Below are 26,503 nucleotides of genomic sequence, written 5' to 3' on the forward strand. Positions count from 1 at the left end.
TACACCCTGCCTGGCACTGGCTGGAGCCATTTTATAGTATGTCAGGGTGAGGTGACTGAAAATTCCAGTGTGAGGTTTTTCCCTATTATTAACACAGGTGAACCCTGCACCACCTTTCCCACACGCTTGAGGTCAGTCAGCGGCAGCTGGGACACCCGTGCTGTGAGCTTCCTCTCAGCAGTGCCCGGTCTGTGCCAGTCAGTGTTCTGTTAATGTGAGCTTCCTTGGAGCAGCGTCCCATTACTGGCAACCATGACTCCAGCAGTGCAAACCAGGGCTCTGGTAGAGCGAGGTTCCTCACAGCAGGGCCCAGCCAGCACTGTTCTTAACTCCAGGAGTGGGAGTTTCCCCCTGGCAGTGCCTAGGATAGTGCCCTCCCTTCTCACTCCTCACCACAATGCTTCTCATCAGACGAGTCCTTGCAGTCAGTGGTGGAGTCGCACTGAGGGTTGGGTTTCTTCACGCAGCTCCTGTCTGCACACTGGTAAGTGAAAGGCCCGCAGGGGACTCCTGGAAAGATGAAGTTGGTTGGGGGAGTAAAGGGGAGAGACTTGAATGAGGGTTGGAGGATTTCAGTGGAGAGCATGGGGCAGCCAAAAAACTCCACGTCAACCTTCTGCCTGGGTGAACCCCTAGATTAATGGGTGGGAGTTCCCTCAGTAATACCCCTGTATTAGCTGGTAGGTTAAGAGAGAGAATGTTACTAGCTGTACTTTGGTGTTAGCTGGTAGCAGGGTCCTGATCTGGGACTCAGCAGAGGAATATTATCAGTAGCTTATTAGAGAGACAAGGTGGGTGAGGTAACATCTTTGATTGGATCAACTTCTCACCAACAAAAGCTGGTCCAATAAAAGCTATTACCTCACCTCCCTTGTCCCTCTAAAATCCGGGGACTGACACGGCTACAACAACATTGCCTGCATTGTTAGCTGATAGGGGGAACTTTATAGCTACCCAGCAGTCTCCCCTCCCTACCTTCATTGCACTGCTCCTCGTCGCTCCCGTTGACACAGTCCAGGTGTTGGTCGCAGACCTTGGTGAACTCTATGCAAGTGCTGTCCTCCTGACACTGGAATTTCGCCGAGCACACTAAGACCAAAGCACCCGGAGGAAATGGGTGGGATTCAGAAAAGCAAGGCAAAGGGAAAGAGCGGGTCTCTTATCCCTCAGCAATACCCACCACTAGTCACAAGGGGGCTTCAACTGGAAACACCATGTGGTAGAGGAGAAAGGGACTTTGGGTATGTCTGCACTGCAGCTGGCAGCAAGCCTCCCCACCTGGGCGGGGCAGTCAGACTCCCACTAGCGGGGCTCGAGCTAACTGCAAATAGCAGTGGGGACGTTGTGGCTCCAGCAGAGACTCAGGCTGGCGCCCCGAGCTCAGACCCAGGGGTCACGTGAGCGTGAGAGCCTGAGCGGCAACATCCACACCGCTACTGTTAGCGCCCGAGCTCGGCCCCGCTAGCGCGAGTCTGTCTACCCAGGCTGAGAGGCCCATGTGGTGTGAGGGTTAAGAGACCAGGCCATTTTGCCTCTGGAGTCCTGGCATCAAATATAGGACAAGTCATGTGTGAAATGAATTGGGCGGGTGGGGGGGGACACTCAGCCTTGTCACATATTGTGCCCATCACACAGCCCCGTTTTTGGCAAGACTGGCCAGCTTTGTTTAAGAGAGACTAAGGGAGTACACGAGGATTTAGGTGTATCAGCAGAGCATCAATGTGGTATAGCGAACAGAGCACATCAGAAAGGTGCTGTGGGTCAGGACTGTAGTGCGTGGGCAGAGCTCTAGGAGAGGCAACATGGACTAATGCACTGAGCAGAGGAAAGCAACAGAAAACAAAGAGTAGAAATACATGGGTAGCTTTTCATCATGGCAAAGGTTCCACAGAGTCAGCGATTACAAGGTCAGAAGAGACCATTCTGATCGTCTAGTCTGGCTTCCTGCATAAGACAGGCTACGGATTTTCACCCAGGGGCTCCTGCTTCAGGCCCAATAACTTATGGCTGAGCTCGAACCTATATTTTAGAATGACGCCCCATCTTGATTTAAAGCAGGTTAATCACAGAATCATAGAAGAGTAGGGCTGGAAGGGACCTCGAGAGGTCACCAAGTCCAGCCCCCTGACAGGTGTTTGTCCAGTCTGTTCTTAAAAACCTCCAGCCTCCTTTGGAAGCCTGTTCCAGAGCTTAACTACCCTTATAGATAGAAAGTTTTTCCTAATATCTAACCTAAATCTTCCTTGCTGCAGATTAAGCCCATTTATTCTTGTCCTGCCTTGAGTGAATATGGAAAACAATTGATCCCCGTCCTCTGTATAACAGCCCTTAACACATCTGAAAACTCTTTTTAGGTTCCCACTCAGTTTTCTTTTCTCTCCAGTTTTTTTAACCTTCCTTCACAGGTCAGGTTTTCTAAACTTTTTCTAATTTTTGTTGCTCTCCTCTGGACTCTTTCCAGTTTGTCCACATCTTCCCTAAAATGTGGCGCCCAGAATTTGACCCAGCACTCCTGCTGAGGCCTCACCAGAGCCAAGTAGAATGGGACAATTATCTCCCATGTCTTACCTATAACACTCCCATTAATAGACCCCAGAATGATATTAGCCTTTTTTTCAGCTGCATCACATTGTTGATTGATATTCAATTTGTGATCCACCATAACCCTGTGACAGTATAAGGGATACCATTCCTCTGGGGTCAGAGGCCTGCCGCTAGCTGACTAGCTGATTAGCCTCACCTGCTGCACCTGGGAAAAGAGCTGGACCGTAACTAGCTGAGCCTCAGAAAAGAGGGCAGCAGGAAATGGAGGGGTGAGATGGCCAGACCCTCCTGAAAGCTGAGGGGGCTGTGTGCCTAATACTTTCTGCTGGAGCAACTGTACAGAGGGGTTGCTCTAAAAACCAAATGGACAGAAGGGAGACTGTGTGAAGTCCTCCTATTCCTGAGGCAAGAGCCAGGAGAGTGGGTTGTGGCACTTCCCGGTGTGAGGGATGGATTTGGGGAAGGGACTGCTCAGCCTTTGAAGGGGTTTTTGATTTGTTAAGGTGGCTTGAAATAAAAAACAACTAAACCTGCTGGAATCTGCTTCCCTGGATTCCTTGAGAGAGCTCAGACTGAATTACACCGGGGAGTGAACTGGCTCAGCAAGAGCAAAACCTGGTCGAGTGCTACCACCTAGGCAGCTAGTCCCCATTTTGTAGTTGTGCATTTGATTTTCCCTTCCTACGTGAAGTACTTTGCACGTGTCAACAAATGAATTGTAGTTCTGTGGCTTCTCTTTGAAGTCTGTTTTTAGAAGTTTTTTTCCTGAGGAATGACTACTTTTGAATCTGTTATAGAATGTCCAGGGAGATTGAAGTCTTCTCCTACTGGCTTTTGTATGTTACCATTCCTGATGTCTGATTTGTGTCTATTTATTCTTTTGCACAGAGACTGTCCGGTTTGGCCAATGTACATGGCAGAGGGGCATTACTGGCACATGATGGCATATATCGCATTAGTAGACTTGCAGGTGAATGAGCCCCTGATGGTGTGGCTGATGTGGTCGGGTCCTATGATGGTGTCGTTAGAGTAGATATGGGGACAGAATAGGCAATGGGGTTTGTTCCTGGGTTAGTGTTTCTGTGGTGGGGTGTGTAGTTACTGGTGAGTATTTGCTCCAGGTTGGGGGGGCTGTCTGTAAGTGAGGACTGGCCTGCCCCCCAAGGTCTGTGAGAGTGAGGGATCATTTGCAGGATAGGTTGTAGATCATTGATAATGTGCTGGAGAGGTTTTAGCTGGGGGCTGTTTGTGATGGCCAGTGGTGTTCTGTTGTTTTTCCTTGTTGGGCCTGTCCTGTACTAGGTGATTTCTGGGTACCCGTCTCACTCTGTCAATCTGTTTCCTCACGTCCCCAGGTGGGTATTGTAGCTTTAAGAATGCTTGATAAAGCTCTTGTAGGTGTTTGTCTCTGTCTGAGGGATTGGAGCAAATTTGGTTGTATCTTAGGGCTTGACTGTAGACAATGGATCATGTGATGTGTCCTGGATGGAAGCTGGAGGCATGTAGGTAAGTATAGCGTTCAGTAGGTTTCCGGTATAGGGTGGTGGTTATGTGACTGTCTCTTATTTGCACTGTAGTGTCCAGGAAGTGGATCTCTTGTATGGACTGGTCCAGGCTGAGGTTGATGGTGGGGTGGAAATTGTTGAAATCTAGGTGGAATTCTTCAAGGGCCTCCTTCTTCCCGTGGGTCCATATGATGAAGATATCATCAATGTAGCGCAAGTAGAGAAGGGGCACTAGGGGACGAGAGCTGAGGAAGCATTGTTCTTACTCAACCATAAAAATGTTGGCATACTGTGGGGCCATGCAGGTACCCACACCAGTGCTGCTGACTTGAAGGTATAATTTGTCCCCAAATCTGAAATGGTTGTGGGTGAGGACAAAGTCATAAAGCTCAGCCACCAAGTGTGCCATGGATCTTGGGTAGCAAGTGCAAATGTAACACCATTAATTTGAGCTTGAATAGGGACTGGGAGCGGGTGGCTCACTACAAAAGCAATTTTCCCTCTTGGTATTGACACCTCATCAGGTATTGGAAGTGAACCACATCCACCCTGATTGAATTGGCCTTGTCAACACTGGTTCTCCACTTATAAGATAACTCCCTTTTCTTCATGTGTCAGTATATTTATGCGTGCATCTGTAATTTTCACTCCATGCATCTGAGGAAGTGGGTTTTTTACCACGAAAGCTTATGCCCAAATAAATAGGTTAGTCTTTAAGATGCTACCGGACTCCTCATTGATTTTGTGGATACAGACTAACACAGTTACCCCTCTGATACTTTGCACTTATCTTTATTGACTTTTATTTTGTTGAAGTTGGACCAATCCTCCAATTTGGCAAGGTCCTTCTGAATTCTAATCCTGTCCTCCAAAGTGCTTGCAACCCCTCCCAGCTTGGTATCATCTGCAAACTTTATAAGCATACTCCCCACTCCATTATCCAAGCCATTAATGAAAATATTGAATAATACCAGATACAAGACTGACCCCTGTGGGACCCCACTAGAAACATACCCCCAGTTTGACTGCAGACCACTGATAACTACTCCTTGAGTACAGCCTTTCAATCCGTTGTGCACCCGTCTTATAGTAAATTCATATTTCCCTAGATGAGACTGTCATGTGGGACTGTGTCAAAAGCCTTACTAAAATCAAGATATACCATGTCCACAGCTTATCCACTACGCCAGTAACCTTGTCAAGAAATAAATTAATTTGGTTTGGCATGATTTGTTCTTGACAAATCTATGCTGGCTATCCCTCATAATCCTATTATCCTCTAGGTGCTTACAAATTGATTGTTTAATAATGTGTTCCAATATCTTTCCAGGTATTAAAGTTAAGCTGACTAGTCTATAATTCCTGGGATCCTCTTTGTTCCCCCTTTTAAAGATAAGTACTGTTTGCCCTTCTCCAGCCCTCTGGGACCTCACCTGTCCTCCATACATTCTCAAAGATAATTACTAACAGTTCTGAGATTACAAAACTAGCTGAAGCAATCACTTTTGGATGAATTTCATCAGGCCCTGTGGAAGAGAGTGGCATGCCCAAGGTTCCATGCTCGGACTGGTGTTTAATATATTCATTAATAATTGAGGGAAAAGAGCGCAGTGAGGTGGCAACATTTGCAGCTGCTGCAAAATTATTTTGGTTAGTCAAGACTAGAGAAGACTGCAGCGAATTTCAGAGGGCAGCTCATTAGCAGATTAAAGAAATTGTTAACAAATGCTCAGTAATGCATCTAGGAAGAAGAAACTTGATCTGTTTTAAATTCACTAACCATGCAGGAAAAAGTCTTGGATGTCACCCTAAATAGCTTACTGAAAGCTTCCATTCCATGTACAGCCAGGCTCAAAGGGTATGTCTACACTGCATTGTAATCCCAGGTCGGTGGGACCTGGGCTTGTGGACTTGGTGTTACCAAACCTGCGCTTGAGTGTCCACGCCGCATTGTAAACCTGGGCTTACAATTGCTGGACGCAGGTGGCTGAGCCGTGCTAATGTGTCCACACTGCACTACGCAAACATTCTGAATCGGGTCTGTGGCTTCAGCTGCATCTACACATCAAAATGACAGGGCCTGGATCTGAGTCACAGCAGGACTCAGACACTGAACCATCCCCCAGCATGGTCTTAAGACCCAGGTCCTGAGTGTTTGCTGACCCAAGTCAGACTGATTTGTGTGTGGATGGAAGGGGGACTTGGCTCAAACCTGAGGTATAGCCTGGGCTTAGCATGCAGTGTGGACATACCCTAAAAAGACAAGCAAAGAGTCCGGCTCTATCAGGAATAGGAATGAGAGTAATACTGAAAATATTCTAATGTTGTTCTATAAATCAAAGGTGTGTCTTCACTTGGAATACTGTACCCAGTCCTGGTTAGCCCATCTACAACAAAACTAGAAGACCACAAACCACTGCACTACACATCTTCAAATCCTTCCTTAAGCCCACCTTTGTCACACTGCCTGCAAAACACTCAACAGTGGCTCAGGCACTGGTAAGCACTGGCCACAGCACATGACATGTATTACGGTCGGCTCACTGTTACCTTGTGCTCCCCTTGCTGTTTGTTGCATCTACCTGTTGTCTTTTGTCTTATCATTAGATTATAAGTCCTTTGGGGGCAGGGACTGTCTGCTTGCTATGCTTGTGTGAACAGACCCAAACTCAATGGGGCTGGGGCCTCCAGGCACTGCCTCAGTATATTTATTATTTATGTAATAATTAACACAAGGAGTTCAGATTAGAGGCCTGGAAAAATCTGGAATAATAAAAACAGAGATTTAAAAGACTAGGGCTGTTTGCTTTAGAGATGAGATGAAAAGGAGGGGGCTTGACAGGCACACAGGACAATGAACGTGGTAGAGAAGGTAAATCGGGCTGCTTCTATTTATCCGTTTTAATAATACAACGACACAGAGACATTGAATTAAACTGAAATGCAGCACATTTGGAACTGAAAAAGGAAATACTGTCTTTTTACAGCCAACTCATAATTAGCCTGTGGAACTCACAGCCACAAGATATCACTGAGGCCAAGAACTCACAGACTTTAAGGCCAAAAGGGGCCATCAGGATCATCTAGTCTGACCACCTGCACGTCACAGGCCACAGAACCTCACCCACACGCTCCAATAATTGGCCTTTAATCTCTGGTTGAGTTACTGGAGTCCTCAAATCTTGATTTTAAAAACTTCAAGTTACAGAGAATCCACCATTTACACTACTTAAAATCTGCAGGTGACCCGTGCCGCACGCTGCAGAGGAAGGTGAACCCCCCCCCCCCCGATCTCTGACAATATAACCTGGGGGGAAATTCCTTCCCAACCCCAGAAATGGCAAGCAGTTAAACCCTGAACATATGGCGAGACTCAGCAGCCCAGAAACCTGAGAGAGAATTCTCTGTAGCAATGCAGGGCCTTCCCCATCTAGGGTCCCATCACTAGCCTTTGGAGATATTTGCTAATAACCGTCACGGCAGTCTCATCATACTGTTTCCCCCCCTGTAAATTTATCAAGATTAATCTTGAAACCTGTTATGTTTCCCCTCTACCCCCTCACCCCCCAGCACTACTGCCCTTGGAAGGCTGTTCCAGAACATCACTCTGATGGTTAGAAACCTTCATCTAATTTCAAGCCTAAACGTATTGATGAACATTTTATATCCATTTGTTCCTATTGCCAACGTTGGCCTTTAATTTAAATAACTCCTCTCCCTCCCGGGTGTTTATCCCTCTGATGTATTTACAGAGAGCAATCCTATTTCCCCTCAGCCTTCGTTTGGTTAAGCAATACAAGCTAAGTTCCTTGAGTCTCCTCTCATGAGGCAGGTTTTCCATTCCTCTGATCATCCTCATAGCCTTTCTCTGCACCTGTTCTAGTTTGAATTCATCTTAATAGGGTTCTAAAAAGGATCAGACATTTAGAGAATGAGAACATCCACAGCTACATAAGACACCGGGGAGGACACAACTAGAGATAACAAACCCTCCTGCTTCGAATCAAGCACTAACTGATGGATTTAGAAAGAAACTTCCTCCATGGACAGGTTTAGTCAATAACTTTCCACAATAAGGTTTTCTGCACCTCCTTTTGAATCATCTGGTGCTGGCCATGGTCCGAGACCAGATACTGGGGTAACTAGAGCCCTGTGAGACCCAGCACTGTGATTCTTATGTTCCTGTGAGCACAGGACTGTGAGTTTCATGGGAGGCCTGGAACAGCAGGGAGGGACTGTTGCATGCCAGGACTAACAGGCATGGGCAGCGTTGCACAGAGGCACATAGCTCCTAATCCCATCCTCAGGGCATGAGACCAAGAATGCCAGAGTTCTAGTGCCAATCCTGCCACTGATTTGCTGGGTGGCCCTGGGCAAATAATCTAACTTTCCTCTCTGTTTTCCCCCACATCTGTAATAATACTAAGAATACTTCCCAGGGCAGCTGTGAGAGTTAATTAGGTGATATTTCAAAGTGGTTTGACAATACAAAGTTTGTGAGGGGGGTGTACTCCCCACACTGGCCCTGCCAGAGCTGAATTAGGCCAAGTGGGCCCAATCAGCCAATTAAACTGCAAACAACAGTGCTTTAAGCTGTGTGGAGGGAGCTAATTAGAAGGAAGCTCACCTGAGAGGGAACAGGTGGGGCATCTATAAAGACACGAGGCCCTCAGCTGTGTGTGAGGACAACAGGGAGGAAGCCTGCAGTCCCTCTCCCTGAGATAAAGGAGAAAGAAGGGGGAGAAGAAGCAGCAGCACAGTAGGCAGAAGTCTAGGGCTGAGAGCAGTAAGGTGGTGGAGATTCCCATCTTAACTACTTCACTACAGGGCCCTGTACTGGAACCCAGAGTAGAGGGTGGGTCTGGGTTCTCCTACCATCCACTGCAGAATGGCACGGTTAAGGGCAGTGGATACAAAGACTGCCGGAGTCAGTGTAGCAATGACTTAGTCAGGGCAGCAGTGTGAGGACTGCCTGATGCTTCTTGTGGAGAGATTTTGAAAGACTACCCTGGAAGAGGAAGATCTTAGTGAACTGGATGGAGGGCCAAGTCATGAAGAGGAAGCAGTAGCTCCTGGGTTGAGAGAAGGGTGCAGACTGAAAGAGAGAGATGAAGTGCAACTGCAGGAAAGTGTGTTGGCCTGATGGTGCTAATACCCAGAATGGCCAGCAGGCAGCACTATCCAGTGGTGAGTAGAGTACTCTTACACAGAGCTCTACTGTGCAAGCACTATATATATTATGGGTGGCCAAGACTGTGGTGTGCTGGCAGAGCAGTGTGGGACACTCAGGCCTAGAACAGCAGGTGGGGCTGTAGGCCAGGACTGAGGATCACTGGCAGAGCTGTGGTGGGAGAGAGGAGTATAGTTTTTTTGGGGGGGGTTGTTTTTGTTTTCAGGGGAGAGTACGAACGCAGTCCCCCACTACCACAAATTATGCAGTCAAGTTTCCCGCATTTGGGGAAATTGCAGGGGTCAGCACACCTGCAGTGCAATGGATGAGCCTCATCCTTGGAAAACTACCTTCGTGGTCATGGCATGCACTGTACTAGCAGTGCAGGGGTAGAGGAGTGCTGCAGGTTGGACACTGATTTATTTGAGGAACTTGTAGATCTTGGCGTATGGAAACTGTTTCTACTGCCCCATTTTCTGGGGCCAACTGTCTCTAGGATATATGGCCTCGAGAGTGCATGGAGGAGCCTGGTGTGCATTGAGCTTTCAGTCTCACTTCCTAACAGACTGAAGCAGTATGATTCTGGTGGACTGAAGATTGCCTGCCTGCATGTAACCAGGCCAATGCCTTTGTTACTTTCACCCCCCTGACTGATGCAGTGAAGTCTCTGTGGGGTTCTCCTGTCTCCCCCAGAGATCCCCCGTTAGAGAGTTGGATTTGGACCATGGAGACCCACTCCTTTGTGCAGGAGAGGGTTGAACTGGGCTGAAAATCGCTGAGGAGAGACTGGGTAGAAATAATGTATGACGACTCACCACAGTTCCTCTCGTCCAGTCCATTGGGGCAGTCTTTGATCCCGTCACAGGCTGGGACGCATAGTCCATTGACAGAACAGAGGAACTCCCCGGGACAGGCTAAAAAGAATCACAAGGGAATATTTAGTCCCCATTACAGGACCTCCTAAAAGCAAAACACTGAGTCTCGAAAGTGTGTGGCTACAAGCGCTATTGACCTTGCCAGCTCTCCAGGGATGTTCGCTCAGTGCTTGCTATGTTTCCAAAGTCCTGTGTAATGGCAGCCCCTGGAATCCGTGCATACACACCCTGGCTAGGCAATGGGGGTATTGAAAGTTTGTAACCAATGCAGGTCATATGACAGGGTCCAAGAAATCAAGAGCAATCTGTCACCAGAACTCCTGGGGGCTACACTGTTATTACATCCTGCCGCACCAGGCATGATGCTGGGTGGAATACTGGGATAGATTCCCTGGGGGCTGTTACAAAACCCGGGTCAAGGAAGTGAAAGAGGTGTCCCCGGGACATTCAGGGAGTATGCAGAGAGGGACCATCTGCCCTGCCAAGTACTGCACAGTGAGACAAGACAGACTTGGAGAGAGTGTGTGTGCGTGTGTCAGTCTTTATTCTCTCTCTCTCTCTCTCTCTCTCTCACTCACACACACACACACACGGATTTCAAGGGAAAGCAGGAAATAACTCTCCAAGAGCCTTTGTGATTGAAACAGTCATTTCAAATTAAAATAAGCTTAGGCATCTAATTCCAAGGCCAGCTCAGTAATACAGAGGCAGAGGTGAGTCTACTTGTGCCTAGGTGTACAGTCCCTCAGTACCTCTGAGCTGTGCATATGATCAAGTGTTGTGTGTTTGTGTGTCCATGGTTCAGAGTGGTGTGTGCACACACATTCATGAGGGTAATGTGCATCTGTACCTATAGGTGAGCTTGTATCTAGGACTTGGCATGTGTGGCTCTCAACACGTGCCAGGAGCTTGAGAAAGCTGCTGGTGACTGGGTAGCAGTGAAAGATGCAGACTACATTCTCAATCAGTGTCTCTAATCTATAAGAAGCCCCGTACTCACGATCGGATTGGTTATAGAGGCTGTAAGCAGCCTGCACTCCGGGTCCGGTTAGGGAGATCTGAGAGGTGAAGCTGATGGTGATGCCGGTAGAGGACACAACAGGAATTCGCTCGGCATAGGCTTGCAGGGTCCGCAGGCCACACAACCTGATAGAGAAGTACAGGCAGGATATCCAAGAGTTTGTATGAAGGAGAAAAAATGTCGTCCTCAAGGGAAAAGGGTGTTGGGGCAGGAAGGTTCCATGGCACTTGGGAATTGGGGTCTGGTCCATGAGAAGGAGAGAACCACAAGGACTGGGATAGCAGAGATGGGGAAACACTCTCTGTATGTTTTGGGGATGTAGAGTGGTGATGCTCTTGGAAATGCAGGGGAAGCCAGGCTTTTTCAGCAGACAGGCCATCCAGCACCACGCTCTGCTCTCCATTGCACCAGCACTTAGCTACTTGACTGGAACGTCCTGAGGCCAGAGCAACTCCAGAGACATCACTGGTTTTACACTAGTATAACCAAGATCAGGGGCTAGCCCCGGGTGCCCAGAGAAAATGAAATGTGTGAGGAAGCAGCCCTAGAGACTGATGGAGGGAAAGGAAAAGAGACATGCTAAGGGTGAGATGGAGAGAATTTGAAATGATGGCGGAAGTAAACACCATTTAAAGTTTGTGAGAGACATGTATAATGGTTCTGGATGTTCCGGACTGAACGGCTTTGGGGAGAATATTATGCACTTGGTAACACAAACCAGGCATAGGGAATTGGTGTCATGGGTGTCCTTCTGCAAACAGGCCATATTTTATACACAGTCCACAGGCCCAAATTCTGCTCTGCTACCTCGGCATAAATCCAGAATGATTCCATCTACTTTGGAGGCATTAATCCTGATTTAGCCCTGTCTGAGTAAGAGCAGAATTTGTGCTGTCTAATCCAATGCTATTTCTATATTGTCTTTCCTATGAACTCATGTCCTAGATCTTCACATGGTTAAATAAGAGTTAGGGAGGTTGGACTAGGGAGAAAAGAAGGAAAAAGTACATGCAAGGAAGGGATGCAAATAGAGGGGAAGTTGGAGACATACAAGACAGCTGTTGCTGATGATAGGCTGTGAGACCCATAGTGGAGAGTCTGAGGTCATTGGAACAATTCCCTGGATCGGGTCCAAAGACAGAGGTGGCTGAGCTCAGGTGAGCAGCAGAGACAAGGTCTGCATGGTAGTTGGAAAAGGCTCAAACAGGGTTTTAAAATAAGAGTACAATTTTGAACAGGCTCCTGAAATGAAAGTGGAGCCAGCTGGAGGGGTCTGAGGATGGCAGTGCAGTGGCTGTGCTTCTTTGTATGTGGGAGAAAGTGGGCAGCGGCAGTCAGTGCATGATGGCAGCTGGGCTTAGGGACACCATAGAGAAGTCTTTATAGAAGGGAGTTTTTAATAGGCAAAGCAAGAAGAGGCAGAGACTCGGAGGCAGATTTGTGCGGAGGAGGATTTGAGGCAGTTGCACACAGACGATACTGCAGAGGTGGTGATAGGCACATTTGCAAACACAGGAGGTGTGGGAGGACGCCAGGGCTGCACAAAGTGGGGGAAACAAGACAATCTGCTTTACACAGCATGAGGAAGAAGGGAAGTTGATAGCGACATTGGAGAGGTTTGAGGATGTTGCCTTTGCCCAAAAGAAGCACATCTCTCTCTCTGAGATGCTTTTCTGAAGGAAGCTGAGGCGAAGCAATACATTGACTTGATCAAGACAGGCAGAGTCAGTGGACAAGGAGGAGTTACTAGAGTATTGAAAAAGATATGGACAACTGAGTGCCATCAGCACAGTAGTAGCTGTTACGGTTAATAGCACAGATCAAATGACTGAGTGGGAGCAAGAAGATAGAAGTTAGAGCTGGCAAATGTTTCCTAGCAGACCTGGGGACTGGCTAAACCGGAGGTCTGGGGGCGAATTCAGACTCATGGAGAAGTAATCTGGGGTTGGAGATGGAGAGTGACAATCCAGCAAGAACATGAGCACAGACCTTCTGTTCTGAATAATCCACTGGCCTTGAGTACACAGCAGATCATACTTCTGTCTCCTCAGTGTGTAGGCATCGAACCATAGGACAACTCCGTAGTCGAGAGATGGGACCTGCATGGAGAGTGGTCCAAGAACAGAGATGAGAGAGCAGCAGCAAGCTGTTTCCAGCCAACCAAATGGGATCCGTCGGCATGAAAGGGGCAGAATGAACGCAAATGGGAGAGCAGTGAATTCACACAGTGCCAAGCTGGCAAGAGTTAGGCACAGTCTACACAGGCCACTGCCCCCTGTGGCCACCACCTTAATCCTGAAGTGTGGCACCCTCAGTCATTCCAGGCCTGCCTCCAAGACCTCTGCCAGGGCCCCTCAGTCATGGCCTCCAACACCCCCTGCTAGACCACTCCTACCTCCCCCTAAACACCTTTCCCATTGCACCATCACAGCTGGCTGTTCCAGCCCTAGATCCTACTTCCAGCCCTGCCAAAGCACCTCAGCCCTGACCTGCAGGAACCCTGCTGCTCCAGTCCTGGGGCCTTGCACCAAGCTGTGCCAATGCACCTCTCTCCTCATCCCTGCTACTCTAATGCTGGGTCTTGGTTGAACTGAGATGGGCCGGATTTGAAGAACAGACGGTGACTGCCTAGTGAGTTTGATAGTCACAAGTCCAGGGTGGAGATCTAGGCTGAGAGCCACAAGAGTCGGTTCATTGGGAGCCACAGCCAGAATTGGAAATGTTGTAAAGCAATGATTCCCAGCCGTTTCCTTCCAGGAAACCTCTTCCCGCCCCCTCCCACCCCCGCCCCCCAACCTTCCTCCTATCTAGCTGGGGATCTAGCGGGGACTCCCTCCCATTTAGCATTACAGGAAGAGCTGGATGGCTGTGATCTCATGACCTTCTGTTTGAGACTCTCTGCTGTAGGGTCTGCAGAGATGAAACTGTGCAGGGCACTCAACCCCCTCCCCCGCCCACACGTCACTTGAGTCTGAGTGGAGAGGGCATTGCCACGGAGCAGTGGTGTAGGGGAAAAGGTGCCCTGGCGCTCTGTCCAAAGCCACTACTGTGGAAAGGTTTGGCTAGAGAAAGAGGAGGGGCCACGGGGGGGGGGCGCTCACCGTCATGAGCCAGGTGCATTGTGTGTTGGGCGAGTAGTAGCTCGGGTAGTGTGGAGTGTTGATCTTCCCCTGTAGTTCCAGGCCTCCCTGCAGCGTTAGATTCACCTGGCAGTCTGAAAACACAGACACCCGCCCCACACACACACACATCAGCTGGGAAAACTGGATCCTCAGAAAAAAGGGACATGCCTCACCCACAAGAGAAGAATGGAGGAAGATGCAGGCTACGCATTTGCTAGAGACCCATGAAGCTGTTTGCTGTGCTCGTGGTCTGTGGTCTCTGTGGGACCAACATCATGCTTTCCCAGCTGGGTTCACTGGGAGCACCAGAAACATCCCAGGGGAGCTACTTCCTGACGAGGGGGGCTCCTCAGAAGCAGACCACAGAGATAATCAACTGCAGGTGTGATTGCCTGCTTGGCTTCCTACATTGCTATGCCACCTTCCCACAGTGCGTACATGTCGGGAAGAGCTGGGGACGATAGGGTGAAGGATCATAGTGCAGGAGATGCCAAGAGACCAGAGCTAGAGAAAAGGGCAGTGGGTACACCACAAAAATGAGTAAATGTCTGAAAAAAGAGGAAAGCCCAACTGGGAAAGGCTAGAAGCTGTGATCTCATGAGCTAAGCCGGGGTCAAGCCTGGCTTGTATTAGCTTGGGAGACACAACAGAGAAGTGTCCAAAGCAGCGTTGCTGCTGTAACCGGCAGTGCTCTTCCCTCTGACTCCGTGCCATTGCTCCAGCCTGGCATTAGGGGTTACTGAGACATTAGTGTGGCCTTCTGTCAGTTGACTTGGCAACCCAAGCCCTGACCGCTCATGGTTGTTAAAGTTCCCATGGCACTTTGTGCAAATTAAGGTTGTTAACCTCCTTCTCTTGGCCAATTTCGAATAGGAGTCCGTTCTGCTGACCTAAATTCCCCTGTGACTTTAGCTGAATGCAGGACTCCTCACTTTTTTTTGGCTGCCATCACTGGAGCATCTAAGTGCCTCACAATCTTTAATGAATTCCTATTCCAAGCCGTTGTGTGGTGGTTCTATGTGCTGTGAAACAGCTGCCATATTCCATCTCAGTGGAGGAGTGTCTTGTGATGGTGGGTGAAGTGACCTGCAGAATACGTGTGAGGCTAACTGACAAGGGGTCTGCACTGTGTGAACTCTCCCAGCTCCTTCATTCTCCACGCTTTCCCTCCAGCCTTCCTCACCTTTAGAGGGCACAGCCTGGGCAGTGAGGATGAAAGGATCGTAGTAGCTGTACATCGCTTTCTTCCATACCACGGACATGACGTGGCCCGAAGAAAGGACTTCCACCATGGGCTCCTGACGGCTGCAGCCATAGAATCTGAGAGGAAAGAGAGCAGGAAGTGTGAAAGAGGATGGGAATGAGTAAAAGCAGTGAGGAAAGGAGAGGACTGAAGTGGTGGTAAGAGACGGAGGGGAGAGAGGGGATGAGATTATTCAGACCTCTAATAACTTCAGTATGTTGCTAGACACTAAGGCCCAGATCTTTAAAGGTGTTTAGGCTTCTGACTTTCATCAAAATCAATGAACATTAGGAGCCTAAATACCTTTGAAGCTCTGGACCTAGTAACCAAATCAAGGTATAGCACAGAGGAAAGGGCTCAGATCAGGGTGGGGGAACATGTCCACACCCCTTGTTAGGATCTTCATCTTGTCTCAAACCAGACCACCTTCATGAGGACTCTGAGACCATGGGGTCCCCCTTGTGACACTATGCCCCATATTCTTCTTAGAGAGATGCTTATGATAGGAATATGGCATAACTAAGATGTATTTTATGCAAAATGGATCATGTGAGGTATCATTGGATAATCATATACAGTAAATCATAAGCTTTCCATTTGTATGCATATATCATTTCTGTATCTGAAGTTAGGAATATTGACTATAACAATTACAACTGTTTACGCTTGGGGAACACCCACCAGACAGTGTGCAATCAGCCTGGATGGGCCATTAGGAAGGACAATAGGACTTTAAAGATACTAATCTCCCTCCTTCCTGAGAAGTTTCCTGGGAAGCTGCTTTGACACTGCAGGGTCATGTATTCATGTCACCTAATACTGGACACCATCTTGGACTGCTGGTATTTTTCCACTAGGAGGGGGTGGGGGTCAAACTGGGAAACAAGGGATTCCTGCCATATGCAAATCCTATTTAAGGCTGGGAAGTGAGTTAATCTTGGTGGTTCTTCACTGCCTCCCTGCCCAAGAAGGAAGACTGCTGCAAACACCTGAAGAAACAAATGAACCAAGCTGTGGGGCAGGGAGCGCAGGTGAGAAAGGTCTAGCCTGTGGAAGGAATACCTGGAGATTTAAGCTGCAAGCAGTGCAGCTTACTTTCAAGAAACTTTAATCTGCATGAAACAACATCTAGGGTGAGAATGTGCTACTATTAACTAGTTAATTTAGTATATTAAGCTTAGGTTGGGTGTGTTTTATTTGCTCAGTAATCTGCTTTGATCTGTTTGCTATCCCTTATAATCACTTAAAATCTACCTTTTATAGTTAATGCACTTGGGGTTTTTTGGGGTTTTTTTTGTTTTGTTCTATAACCAGTTTGTGTAATTCATAATGGGGAGGGCAAAAAGCTGAGCATATGTTCCTCCACATTGAAAGGGGGAGCGAATTTCATGACCTTATGCTATATAGATCTCTCCACAGTGCAAGACAATATAATTTTGGGTTTACACTCCAGAGGGTGTGTGCACCTGAGTGCTGAGCAATCCCTGAACTGAGTCTTCCCACACAGAGCTGATCTCTGTGTCTGTTTGCAGCTGGGTGTGTCCCTACCTGTGTGTGTGCAGCAGGACAGGGTGAGGGAGCCTAGGCTGGTGGTACGCATGGGCTCAGTGGAACTGCAGTGCACCAGGTGGCCCTCCAGAAGAGGGACCAACCCCTCATCCATAAATCGGTTATTTTAGACCCTTCAGGAGCCTTACTTCTCCTTCTCATCTTAATTTGTGCCAGACCCCATTCCTAAGGAATCTTAGAGCCAGATCTTCAGCTGGTGTAAAATCAGCAGAGTTACACTCAAGTCAGTGCAGCTACACCAATTTATACTAGCTAAGGATCTGACTGACCTTCTTCCTACCACTCACTGTATTTGATATCAGTGTCATACGAAAGCTACCTACGAGGTGATGAGATGCTTCTCCAGTGGCCCAGCCGCATCATACATGGCCAGCCGGTCCCTGCACTCTGGGAGGGTCCACTCCAGACGTAGTTTGATCATGTGGCCTTTGGGACCACGGAGGTGCCAAAGACAACTGGAGGCCAAGTAGTCAGGGCCCTTCAGCCTGAAGACTTCCTCTGCCCTGATGTGGCTGTACCTGTAGCAACCTGAATCCATGAGACAAAGAGAACCCCAGAGTGCTGTTAGCTGAGTGTCGGAAGGGGCTCTTACCAACAAGATACCCTAACGATGACCAGTACAAACCCCTACTACAGGGTTAGGTTCTGGGTTAGCCCGGTTCCTCCCAGTGATCTCAGTTTACTGTCACACTTTACCCTAGCTCCTCCCCGTGACACCAATCCCCTCTCACTAGCTAACTCCATGCTAATTATCCCCTTCTTCTAGGCAAACTCTCACTCTCCTATTTCTCTTCTGTTTGACTCATTTTCCTTGTTCCCCTGGCCCCATCCTCCGTTTACAGTACATGCTGCCTGTTCTCCTACTGACACTTCTAATTCTCTTTGGGTTGGCAGCTCTGAAGGGGGACTGTAAGCGAAGGGAAGAGCATTTCCAACTGCACACACAGCGCCTGAGCACAAATATCTAGCTATTAGCCAGAGAGTTTGTGATACTGGGTTAAGTGTTCAAAAGTACCTATGTGATTTAGGCACCTTAGCCCAGATCCTCAAAGAGATTTCGGTGCTTAACTTCCATTGGGATAAATACCTAACACCTCTGAGGATCTGAAAGTCACAGTGGTGCTTTTGAAAGTGTTATTCACTGTGTGCAGCATCAGTGCTTCGTGAATACAATTCTCTTCCCGTTATTTTCCTTGATCTCACATCTCAGGACAGTAAACAATAATTCTGGCCCCTCACCAAATCCCCCCAAACAAAATGAACTCAAAAAGCAAGGGAAAGGATGGCCTACCCCGAGTGGATTTCAGCACTACTATGTCTTTCACACTGGATTCTGTTGGAAAGGAAATATATAAAAGAAAGACAAAAACATAAGAATCTGTAGTACCTAAAATCTAAGCTGCAGGATGGGCCCCCTCCTCCTTTCTGTGCCCAATGGTTCTCCCCCGACCCCCATCAAGCACTACCCTGGGTGCCTTCGTTCCTTCCTATGCCTGTTATCAAGATCTACCTTGGTCATCTCCTCTAGCTCCCATTCCTCCTATCCTTGTCCAGCCTACCCTGGGCCCTGTCCCTCTTACTCATGATGCCTCAGCCTGCCATGAGCCTCTCTCCTTCTTTGCTTGCCCATCATCTGGTCCTCTCTCAAGTATATTCTCTCCTTCCCACACAAGTCAGTCATTAACCTAGGCCACCAGGCCTTATCCTTCCCCTCCTAACCGTGCTCATTGTCAAGCACTAGTACACCAGGGAAGTGCCTTGCTTCCCACACCTCCCAGGCTCTACCCTGGCTGACTGCCTGTGACCCAACCCACTTTCCACCTTCTTTCTCTCTTACTTTAGGTGGAAAGAAAGTTCCTTGGGATGAGCAGAGATGTGGGGGTAGAAGGATCCAAATCCCAAAGGGGATTGGGCTCTTCTCACTCAGGGCCTAAAGGCCGGAGGATTCTTTCCATTCACTTCAGTGGGCTTTGAATCTGCTGTCAAAGAGAGTTATGAATGGGAAAAAAAAAAACCCTGAAAATGTGAGGATAATAGGGAGGATTGGTACAAGTGACCACAAGGTATGTGAGTTTGGCACAGTGAATACTAGGTTAACAGAATACTGCAGTCCAAAGGGATTCTTTAACAAGAAAACCAGTTATGGGGAATTAAGAAATCTGGGGCCCTATTCTTCCTGTTGCAGGATATGAATAACTTTCATTGGAAACAGTGGGAGTTTCTTGTAGTCTCTGAGAGACAGCGGTGGAGAGAGAACAGGGCCTCCGGTGAGTGATGCCCAATGGATACTGCTTTATAAAATGTACCTTTAAAAAGGAACATAAAGAGAGGACAATCCACAAGCCTGTTTTAAAAAAAATAGTGTCATAGGGTGGTTGGCCCATTTAGGGGAGTTGGGCCCAGCCCCACCTGTGACTGATCAGCTGCCTCTCAGCTCATGCTAAGAGGCAGTGATTGGGTGATAGCTTGTAGATCACCTGGTCCTCATAAAGGCCAGCAAGAGGTTTGTTGAGGGGAGGGCTGCTGAGGGGTGGGAAGAGTGTGGTTTCAGGAGTTCCTAGGGCAGGGAAAAGAGGCCAGGTTATATATGATTCCGAGGCAGATGGCCTGCTAAGGGTAATCCTATAGGGAGTAGACAGGCTCCTACAGAAGACCTTGAGTCAGGGTGAAAGGATGTGATTGATCTTTTTGAACCTGTGTTAAATAGATTTTTATTCTGGAGAAATAAAAATGAGTTCCTGAAAGAAAAGGGGCTGAAATCCTGTGGCTAGAGAGAGATTGCGGGCTTACAAAAGCTATTAGTAAAGTGAGGGAAGACTTGGACGATCTTACCACATACAAATCAGTGGGCTGATAAAATAGGCACCCTCTGATAGAGAGGCAGCTAACAAATTTAGTAATATTAAGAGTCTTCACATAGGAGCATTTGGTTGAGGGTTTTAAAACACTTTACCGCTGTCAATTAATTACACCTCAACAAGCTGTGAGGTTGGAAAGTGTTGTTAACTATCATTTTATTCCCACTTTACAGATGGGTAAACAAAGACATAGATTAAGTGATTTGCCAAAGCAGTGTCTATCCCAGAAATAGAATCCTGGGGTCCTGATTTTTGCCCCCTGCTCTAGGTGCTAGGCATACTCTTCCCAAACTGTCAAATCTTACTCATCTACAGACATTACATTTTGAAATGTCATGGAGAAAACAGGGAAATCCCAATGGATGATCGTGGCAATTAGAATTGAGCAAATCTAACTTTAGACCCTAATAAAATAATGAATAAATGTGAAGGGGATGAGAGGAAAAAACTGAAAACCTTTAAAAGATAATGGTACTGACAAACTCAATTGCTAAATTACTAAATTAGTGGATAAAGGGAAAGCAGAAGATGCAATATAGCTTGATTTTTAGTGAATCATTAGCCATGTGTTTCATGAAATCTTAATTTAAATTGGCTTGAATGTGAGCACTGTCACAGTGCACCAGAAACTGAAAAGCTGCAAATAAAAAATGGCAATTTGTTAAACGGAGAGAGGTGTTCAGTGGGACGCTGGGTTTGGTCTTATTTAACATCTTCATTAATGATCTGGAAGAGGGAGTAAAAAGCATTCCCCAATACTAAATTCAAAAACAGCCATGAGAACAGAGAGAAAAGGACTGTGTGAAGTGAGAAATAGGGTAGGGATATACCAAAATAAGATTCATCTGGGGAAAATGCAAAATAATGTATCTAGGGGGAAATGATTGGAAACATATTATTTAATGAGAAACTTGGAACTGGCAATAGTGAAAGAGACCTGGGAGTAACAATGATAGCAAATTTAGAGATGAGTTTGCAATGCAATAGGGCAGAATTTAAACAAACAAACACAGTCATTGTGAGCTCTATGCACAGAGGTATCGCATCACAGAGCAAGGAGGGAGCAATCACACCATAAGCCTGATCCAAACCCCAGTGCCATCAATGGCATTTTTTTCCATTGACTTAATGGACTTTGGATCAAGGCCTAAAAAGGACCTGAAATATCAAGGACAGTTGTCAGGACCTCGTTCCCAGGACACTTTAACAAGCCGTGATCTCTATTTTGTGCACTGATTTAAAAAAAAAAAAATCTTGAAGTCAATATAAGGAATTGAAATGATGGAAATATTACAAGCATCATGAAGCAGAAACAACTGTAATATAAGTATGTTGCATTCAGTTCTGTTCTCAGTCTATTGGAGAGTGGAATAGTCTCCCAAGGAACGTCATGGAAGCCCAGTTGCTTAGGACATTGGAGTAAAGCTACAAAGCATATAGTGTAGGGAACAACTCAGTGTTTGCCAAAGTTGAAGGAGGAGGTAGAGGAAAGGACAAGATGCTACCTAGTCAGTCACTGCCATCTCTTACTCCATGAGCCTATAATTCTTCAGGGGAATAACCAAACTTCATGAAAAGTGTGTACAAGGAGGAAACATTTGTAATTCATTCCCCTGTCCTGTTCTGTCTTCTGCCTTTCCCTCTAGCTTACACTCCTACCCTTCCTCTCTTTTTCCTCTCATCACCCTTCCTCTCCCCTCTTTAACACACTTCTTCTCTCCTTCCCTTTTAGTAATGCCATTCAGCCTAGCCTCTCAGCCTGCCGGCAGCAACTTATAGGCCTCAGCCCCTGATCCTGAAAGCTTAGGTCACACTTGGGTGGCTAATACATACCCAGCAGAACCAGAGAATCTGGATCAACCTTGTACTCTGCCTGGTAGGAGAGTCTGCCTGTACCGTTGGCGAGAAGCTCTCTGCAGAGAGTCATGTTCACCCTCTCAGCAGTCATCTCCTTGTGCTGACTCTTGGGGACTTGAAGGGCGAACCAGAAGAAGAAGGTCAGGGACCCCTCCCTAGCAGGGAGATAGCACATTAATTTCCTTCATCCTTTTCATTTCAAGTGAGTTCAGCCCTGGAGACAGATGTCCTCCTCTCTTTAGCTACAGATCAGGCACATCAGTGCAAACGTCCCAGAACACACTGCCCCACCAATGTGCCTCAGCCCCAACCTAGAGAGACCACCTTTAGTGGAAAAGAAGAGCCAGTGTATCAATGGTCCATTCAATAGTTGGTCTTTCTGCTGAGGAAGCCATCTTGTGCCACCGGGAATGGTGGGTTTAATGATCTGGATACCTGCCCCACTAGAAACTAAAATGAGATCATTAAACTTTTTTATACTCCACTTGAATGTGCTTCAGGTGGAAATGACTTGTGGTCGCTGCTGCCATAGATTTAAAGGTCAACATTTTCAGGCTCCATGTCCCATCTCCCAGTAGTGACAAGTGACTGATTCTAGACTCTGTTCAGCTGATCAGAATGAGCCTTTAATCCTGTGCAGGGACCATTGATACATTGCAGGAGATCACAACCACGGTAGTTTGTCAGCTGAATGACAGAGAAAATGGACCAAGCCGGGAAGCCTGAGTGAAAAAATGTGAATGAAACATTCTCCTGCTGGAAAAAGGTGTTGGGGGTTTTTTTTTTTTGTGGTGGTTTTTTTTTTTTTTTTTTTTTTTTTTTCTGAAATAGACATTTTCGGTGGGCTAAGATCACTGTTGATGTAATTTGCCATTGGGAAAAGCAAAGCAAAATGTCAGGATCGTGTTGACACTAATCTCCACATCTGTTCTAGCCACCACAGTGTTCTGTGGCAGTTGTAGGTCCAGGTCCCTCCTACTCCACTTCTCCCTTACGGGCCCTGACCTGTGCAGAACTACATCTCCCAGGATGCATCACGGTCTTTCTCGGTGGTGTTTCATTTTGTACTGTCAGCACAAAATGAAACATTTCGATTCAAAGAATGCCAAAACATTCTTTCAAAAGAAAATGCTGAGACTAAACCTTTTGACATTTCCGAATTAATTTTCTTTCTGGACTTTTCGTTCCATGAGACGTTTTGATATTTTGATTTTCATCTGAGTATGGGCTGACAAGCAATGTTAAATTATTGGAATTTCCTCTGGGATGGAAATTCCACTTTTCAATAAGCTCTAATCCAGAGCCCATGTGGAGTAAGAATGGAGGTTGCAGCAGCTTTTCTCTGATGAATATATGGCTACTGAACAAGATCACAGCCTAGCTGTAACTTTCACATAGGACAGAAGAGACAGAGTCCTGAAAAGCAAACAAATGTGGAAGTAACACTCACCCGAAGGCATATACTGTGCTGGAGTTGTAATATGGATCCAGGTCCGTGACACGAATAAGTTCCCTCAGCTGTAACAAGAATGCCAACTGATAACTAGCCAGCAAGAGTACAACAGCAAACTTCCCAGGGAACCCACCCAGTGCCCCAGCCCCCTCTGTTTTGGTATAACCTGCTTAGGCTTCCATTCACAGAACTACCTGTGGCCCATTTCCCCCACTCACTGACCTGCCTCAGCCCCCACACATGAAACCACCCTCACCATCTTCTGTAGCTTTGCTGACTCAGTCCAGAAGGCTCTGGATTCTGGCCGTCCAAGGTCCAGAGAGTACTGACAATTGAGGATCCGGAGGCTGCCAGAGTAGAACTGCAGGACGGTTGATTCCAAGTGTCGTGGTCTGTAGTCTGACAACAAAAGACACAGACAGCTTAACCCATGGATGTGGAGGACAGAAGGCTCTTTGGCTGGGTGGGGGAACTTAGCTAGCTCCCTAGGGAATCAGTGCACAGATGGGTAACCCATGGCAACCCGTCCAGGAGTCACTGATTCTCTTTGGCATCTAAATCGGCTTCTTCCTTGCTAGGACACATGATCACCAGTGTAAAGAACAAAACACCATAGAACTGTTACCTAGGAAATACCAGGTCAGCACTCCAGCTCCAGCCAACAGCACAAGGACTATCCAGAGGGGTGCATAGCGCAGGCAGTCATGAGCCTTGCTCTTCGGTTCATCTTCAGATGGGGTGTTTGCATCTTCCTCCTGCTGCTCAGCCTCCATCACGGGCATCTAGTCAGGCAGCAGACCATCGGTCAGGCTGAATTATCTATGCATCCCTTCCTCCCTTCCTATGTGTCCTTTACCATCTATGTGCTCCTCTTCCTATCTGTGTATCCCCTTATTATTTATGCCTAGGGCCCTACCAAATTCACGGCCATGAAAAACACGTCACAGACAGTGAAATCTGGTCTTTTGTGTGCTTTTACCCTCTACTATACAGATTTCACAGGGGAGACTAGCATTTCTCAAATTGAGGGTCCTGACCCAAAAGGGAGTTGCAGGAGGGTCACGGTATTGCCACCCTTACTTCTATGCTGCCTTCAGAGCTGGGTGGCTGGAGAGCGGTGGCTATTGGCTGGGTGCCCAGCTCTGAAGGCAGCACCCCGTCAGCAGCAGCACAGAGGTAAGGGTGGCAATACCATCCCATCCCATCTCTGAAGGCAGAACCCTGTCAGCAGCAGTGCAGAACTAAGGAGGGCATAGTATGGTGTTGCCACCCTTACTTCTGTGCTGCTGCATGCAGAGCTGGGTGCCGGAGAATGGCGGCTGCTGACTGAGGGCCCAGCTGTGCAGGCAGCAGCCTAGAAGTAAGGGTGTCAATACCACACCGTGCCATCCTTCCTTCTGCTCTGCTGCTGGCGGTGGCGCTGCCTTCAGAGCTGGGCTCCCGGCCAGCAGCTGCCGCTCCCCAGCTGCCCGGCTCTGAAGGCAGCACCGCCACCAACAGCAGTGCAGAAGTTAGGGTAGCAGCACGGCAACCCCCCCTACAATATCTTTGCGATCCCCCTACAATAATCTTGCAACCCCTGAACAACTCCTTTTTTGGTCAGGACCCCTACAATTACTACACTGTGAAATTTCAGATTTAAATAGCTGAAATCATGAAATTTACGATTTTTAAAATCCTATGACCATGAAATTGACCAAAATGGACTGTGAATTTGGTAGGGCCCTAATCTATGCCAAATCCCTAGGACCTTGCTCATTGCTTACACAAGCAAAACTCCTGTTGAAGTCCCGCAGGAGTTTATTCAGTCATTACTTAGGCAGCAGCTGAGTGAAACCTTCAGGATCATGCCCTATCCATCCTCCTGCTAGCTCTGTGCCCCTAGCGTCTGTATGTCTTAACTTTTTAATACATTCCCCAACATACCTGTGTCTCCCTCCAAATCTCACTGAATGCAACAGTATCACCTATGCAGACTGCTGAGCTCCAGGGGTCTGCAAGGCAACAGGAATGCTTTCAAATGTTGCAAAACCCACACTAAGGTACCTCCTTGCTACCCCACCTCTCCCCACTGATGGATACTAGGGAGCAGTGACCCCCCCCAAATGTAATTCAGCCCTCTACCTTCTATATCGCCATCTTTACTCCTCCTCCCACAACACTTGATTGTCTGACTTATTCCTGCCTTCTTCCCCTTCCTGTAATCCCCCGTGATTCTCTGCTAAGTAGTACTGTAGCCTGCCAAGACTGGATGCTCCTGGGCTGGCCTCCTCGGACACTTTCCCTCTCCTGTCCCTTAAGAGGCCCTGTGAAAGTCCTGTCACGCAATAACATACTAGCAGAGGCCAAAGGATTTGCATGTCTCCTTCACTGAGAAGCGACGTATGAGTGTGCATGAACGTGAACGTGAGGGGGTGTCAGAGAGTGCCTGAGTGTGTGTTAGCATGTTCCAAAGCCTGTTTACATGGTGCTCTGCCTGCCTGGAGGACACACCTGTGTTTGTTAGTGAGTTATGTGCATGCATGGGACTGTGCCTGTGTGTGTTAGAGTGTAGGTGTGAGGGGTCTATGTGAGTGCCTGTTAGAGGAGGTCCCTAGGGGGTTGAAGCATGTGGATGCACATATATGTGCATACATGGAAGTCTGTATTACCATGTATGCTGCATGACCATATGAGAACAACAAAGGGCAGCCAACATTCCTTATTCACCCAGATACTGAGGCTCCTCCCAACCCTCAACTTTGCTCCTCAAATACAGAGACACATATAAAAAGAACAGGAGGACTTGTGGCACCTTAGAGACTAACAAATTTATTAGAGCATAAGCTTTCGTGGGCTACAGCCCACTTCATTGGATGCATTCTATGGATTCTATGCATCCATTGAAGTGGGTTGTAGCCCACAAAAGCTTGTGTTCTAATAAATTTGTTAGTCTCTAAGGTGCCACAAGTCCTCCTGTTCTTTTTGCGGATACAGACTAACATGGCTGCCACTCTAAAAAGAGACACATGTAAAGAATGTTAAAAAAAAAAAAAAGCAACTCAGTGGAAACATCTAACTTAACAAGAGCGGGCACAAAGACAACAATGAATCCATTAACGCCACCACTTCCTGTCTCCTACAACCCTCTCACATGCGGTAGAGATCGGAATACACCGATGTTGCTCTTCACTGTGGTCTCCTTTCAGCTGACGTTCCTCAGGGGTATCCCCCCACCCCAGAGCAGAAGGGAGGAGTCGAGGGTCTCTACTCCACCTTCAAGGGATTCCTTCAAAACGACAGCCGC

At 47.5% G+C, this 26,503-nt stretch overlaps 1 protein-coding gene and 1 non-coding gene across 3 annotated transcripts in view; both read right to left on the minus strand.

Moving 5' to 3' along the window:
• The window catches only part of TMPRSS6 (transmembrane serine protease 6), a 35,389-nt gene that overhangs the window by 8,462 nt on the left and 424 nt on the right, over window positions 1–26,503 (minus strand). For both annotated transcript variants that reach the window (XM_074941526.1, XM_074941525.1), the window contains exons 2-14: window positions 23,843–23,999; window positions 23,474–23,616; window positions 23,215–23,282; window positions 21,741–21,919; window positions 18,341–18,382; window positions 17,373–17,577; window positions 15,421–15,557; window positions 14,217–14,329; window positions 13,105–13,214; window positions 11,095–11,240; window positions 10,035–10,133; window positions 976–1,089; window positions 394–510 (exon numbers count right to left, since the gene is read on the minus strand). In XM_074941526.1, coding sequence (XP_074797627.1) covers window positions 394–510; window positions 976–1,089; window positions 10,035–10,133; window positions 11,095–11,240; window positions 13,105–13,214; window positions 14,217–14,329; window positions 15,421–15,557; window positions 17,373–17,577; window positions 18,341–18,382; window positions 21,741–21,919; window positions 23,215–23,282; window positions 23,474–23,616; window positions 23,843–23,999 — 1,630 coding nt within the window. The remainder of the gene's footprint in view (window positions 1–393; window positions 511–975; window positions 1,090–10,034; window positions 10,134–11,094; window positions 11,241–13,104; window positions 13,215–14,216; window positions 14,330–15,420; window positions 15,558–17,372; window positions 17,578–18,340; window positions 18,383–21,740; window positions 21,920–23,214; window positions 23,283–23,473; window positions 23,617–23,842; window positions 24,000–26,503) is intronic.
• On the minus strand, window positions 9,443–9,604 carry LOC141981117 (U1 spliceosomal RNA). The gene has a single exon (XR_012637670.1). It is a non-coding gene; the product is annotated as a U1 spliceosomal RNA (small nuclear RNA).

Source organism: Natator depressus, chromosome 1, assembly GCF_965152275.1.
Source record: "Natator depressus isolate rNatDep1 chromosome 1, rNatDep2.hap1, whole genome shotgun sequence".
NCBI lineage: Eukaryota > Metazoa > Chordata > Testudines > Cheloniidae > Natator > Natator depressus.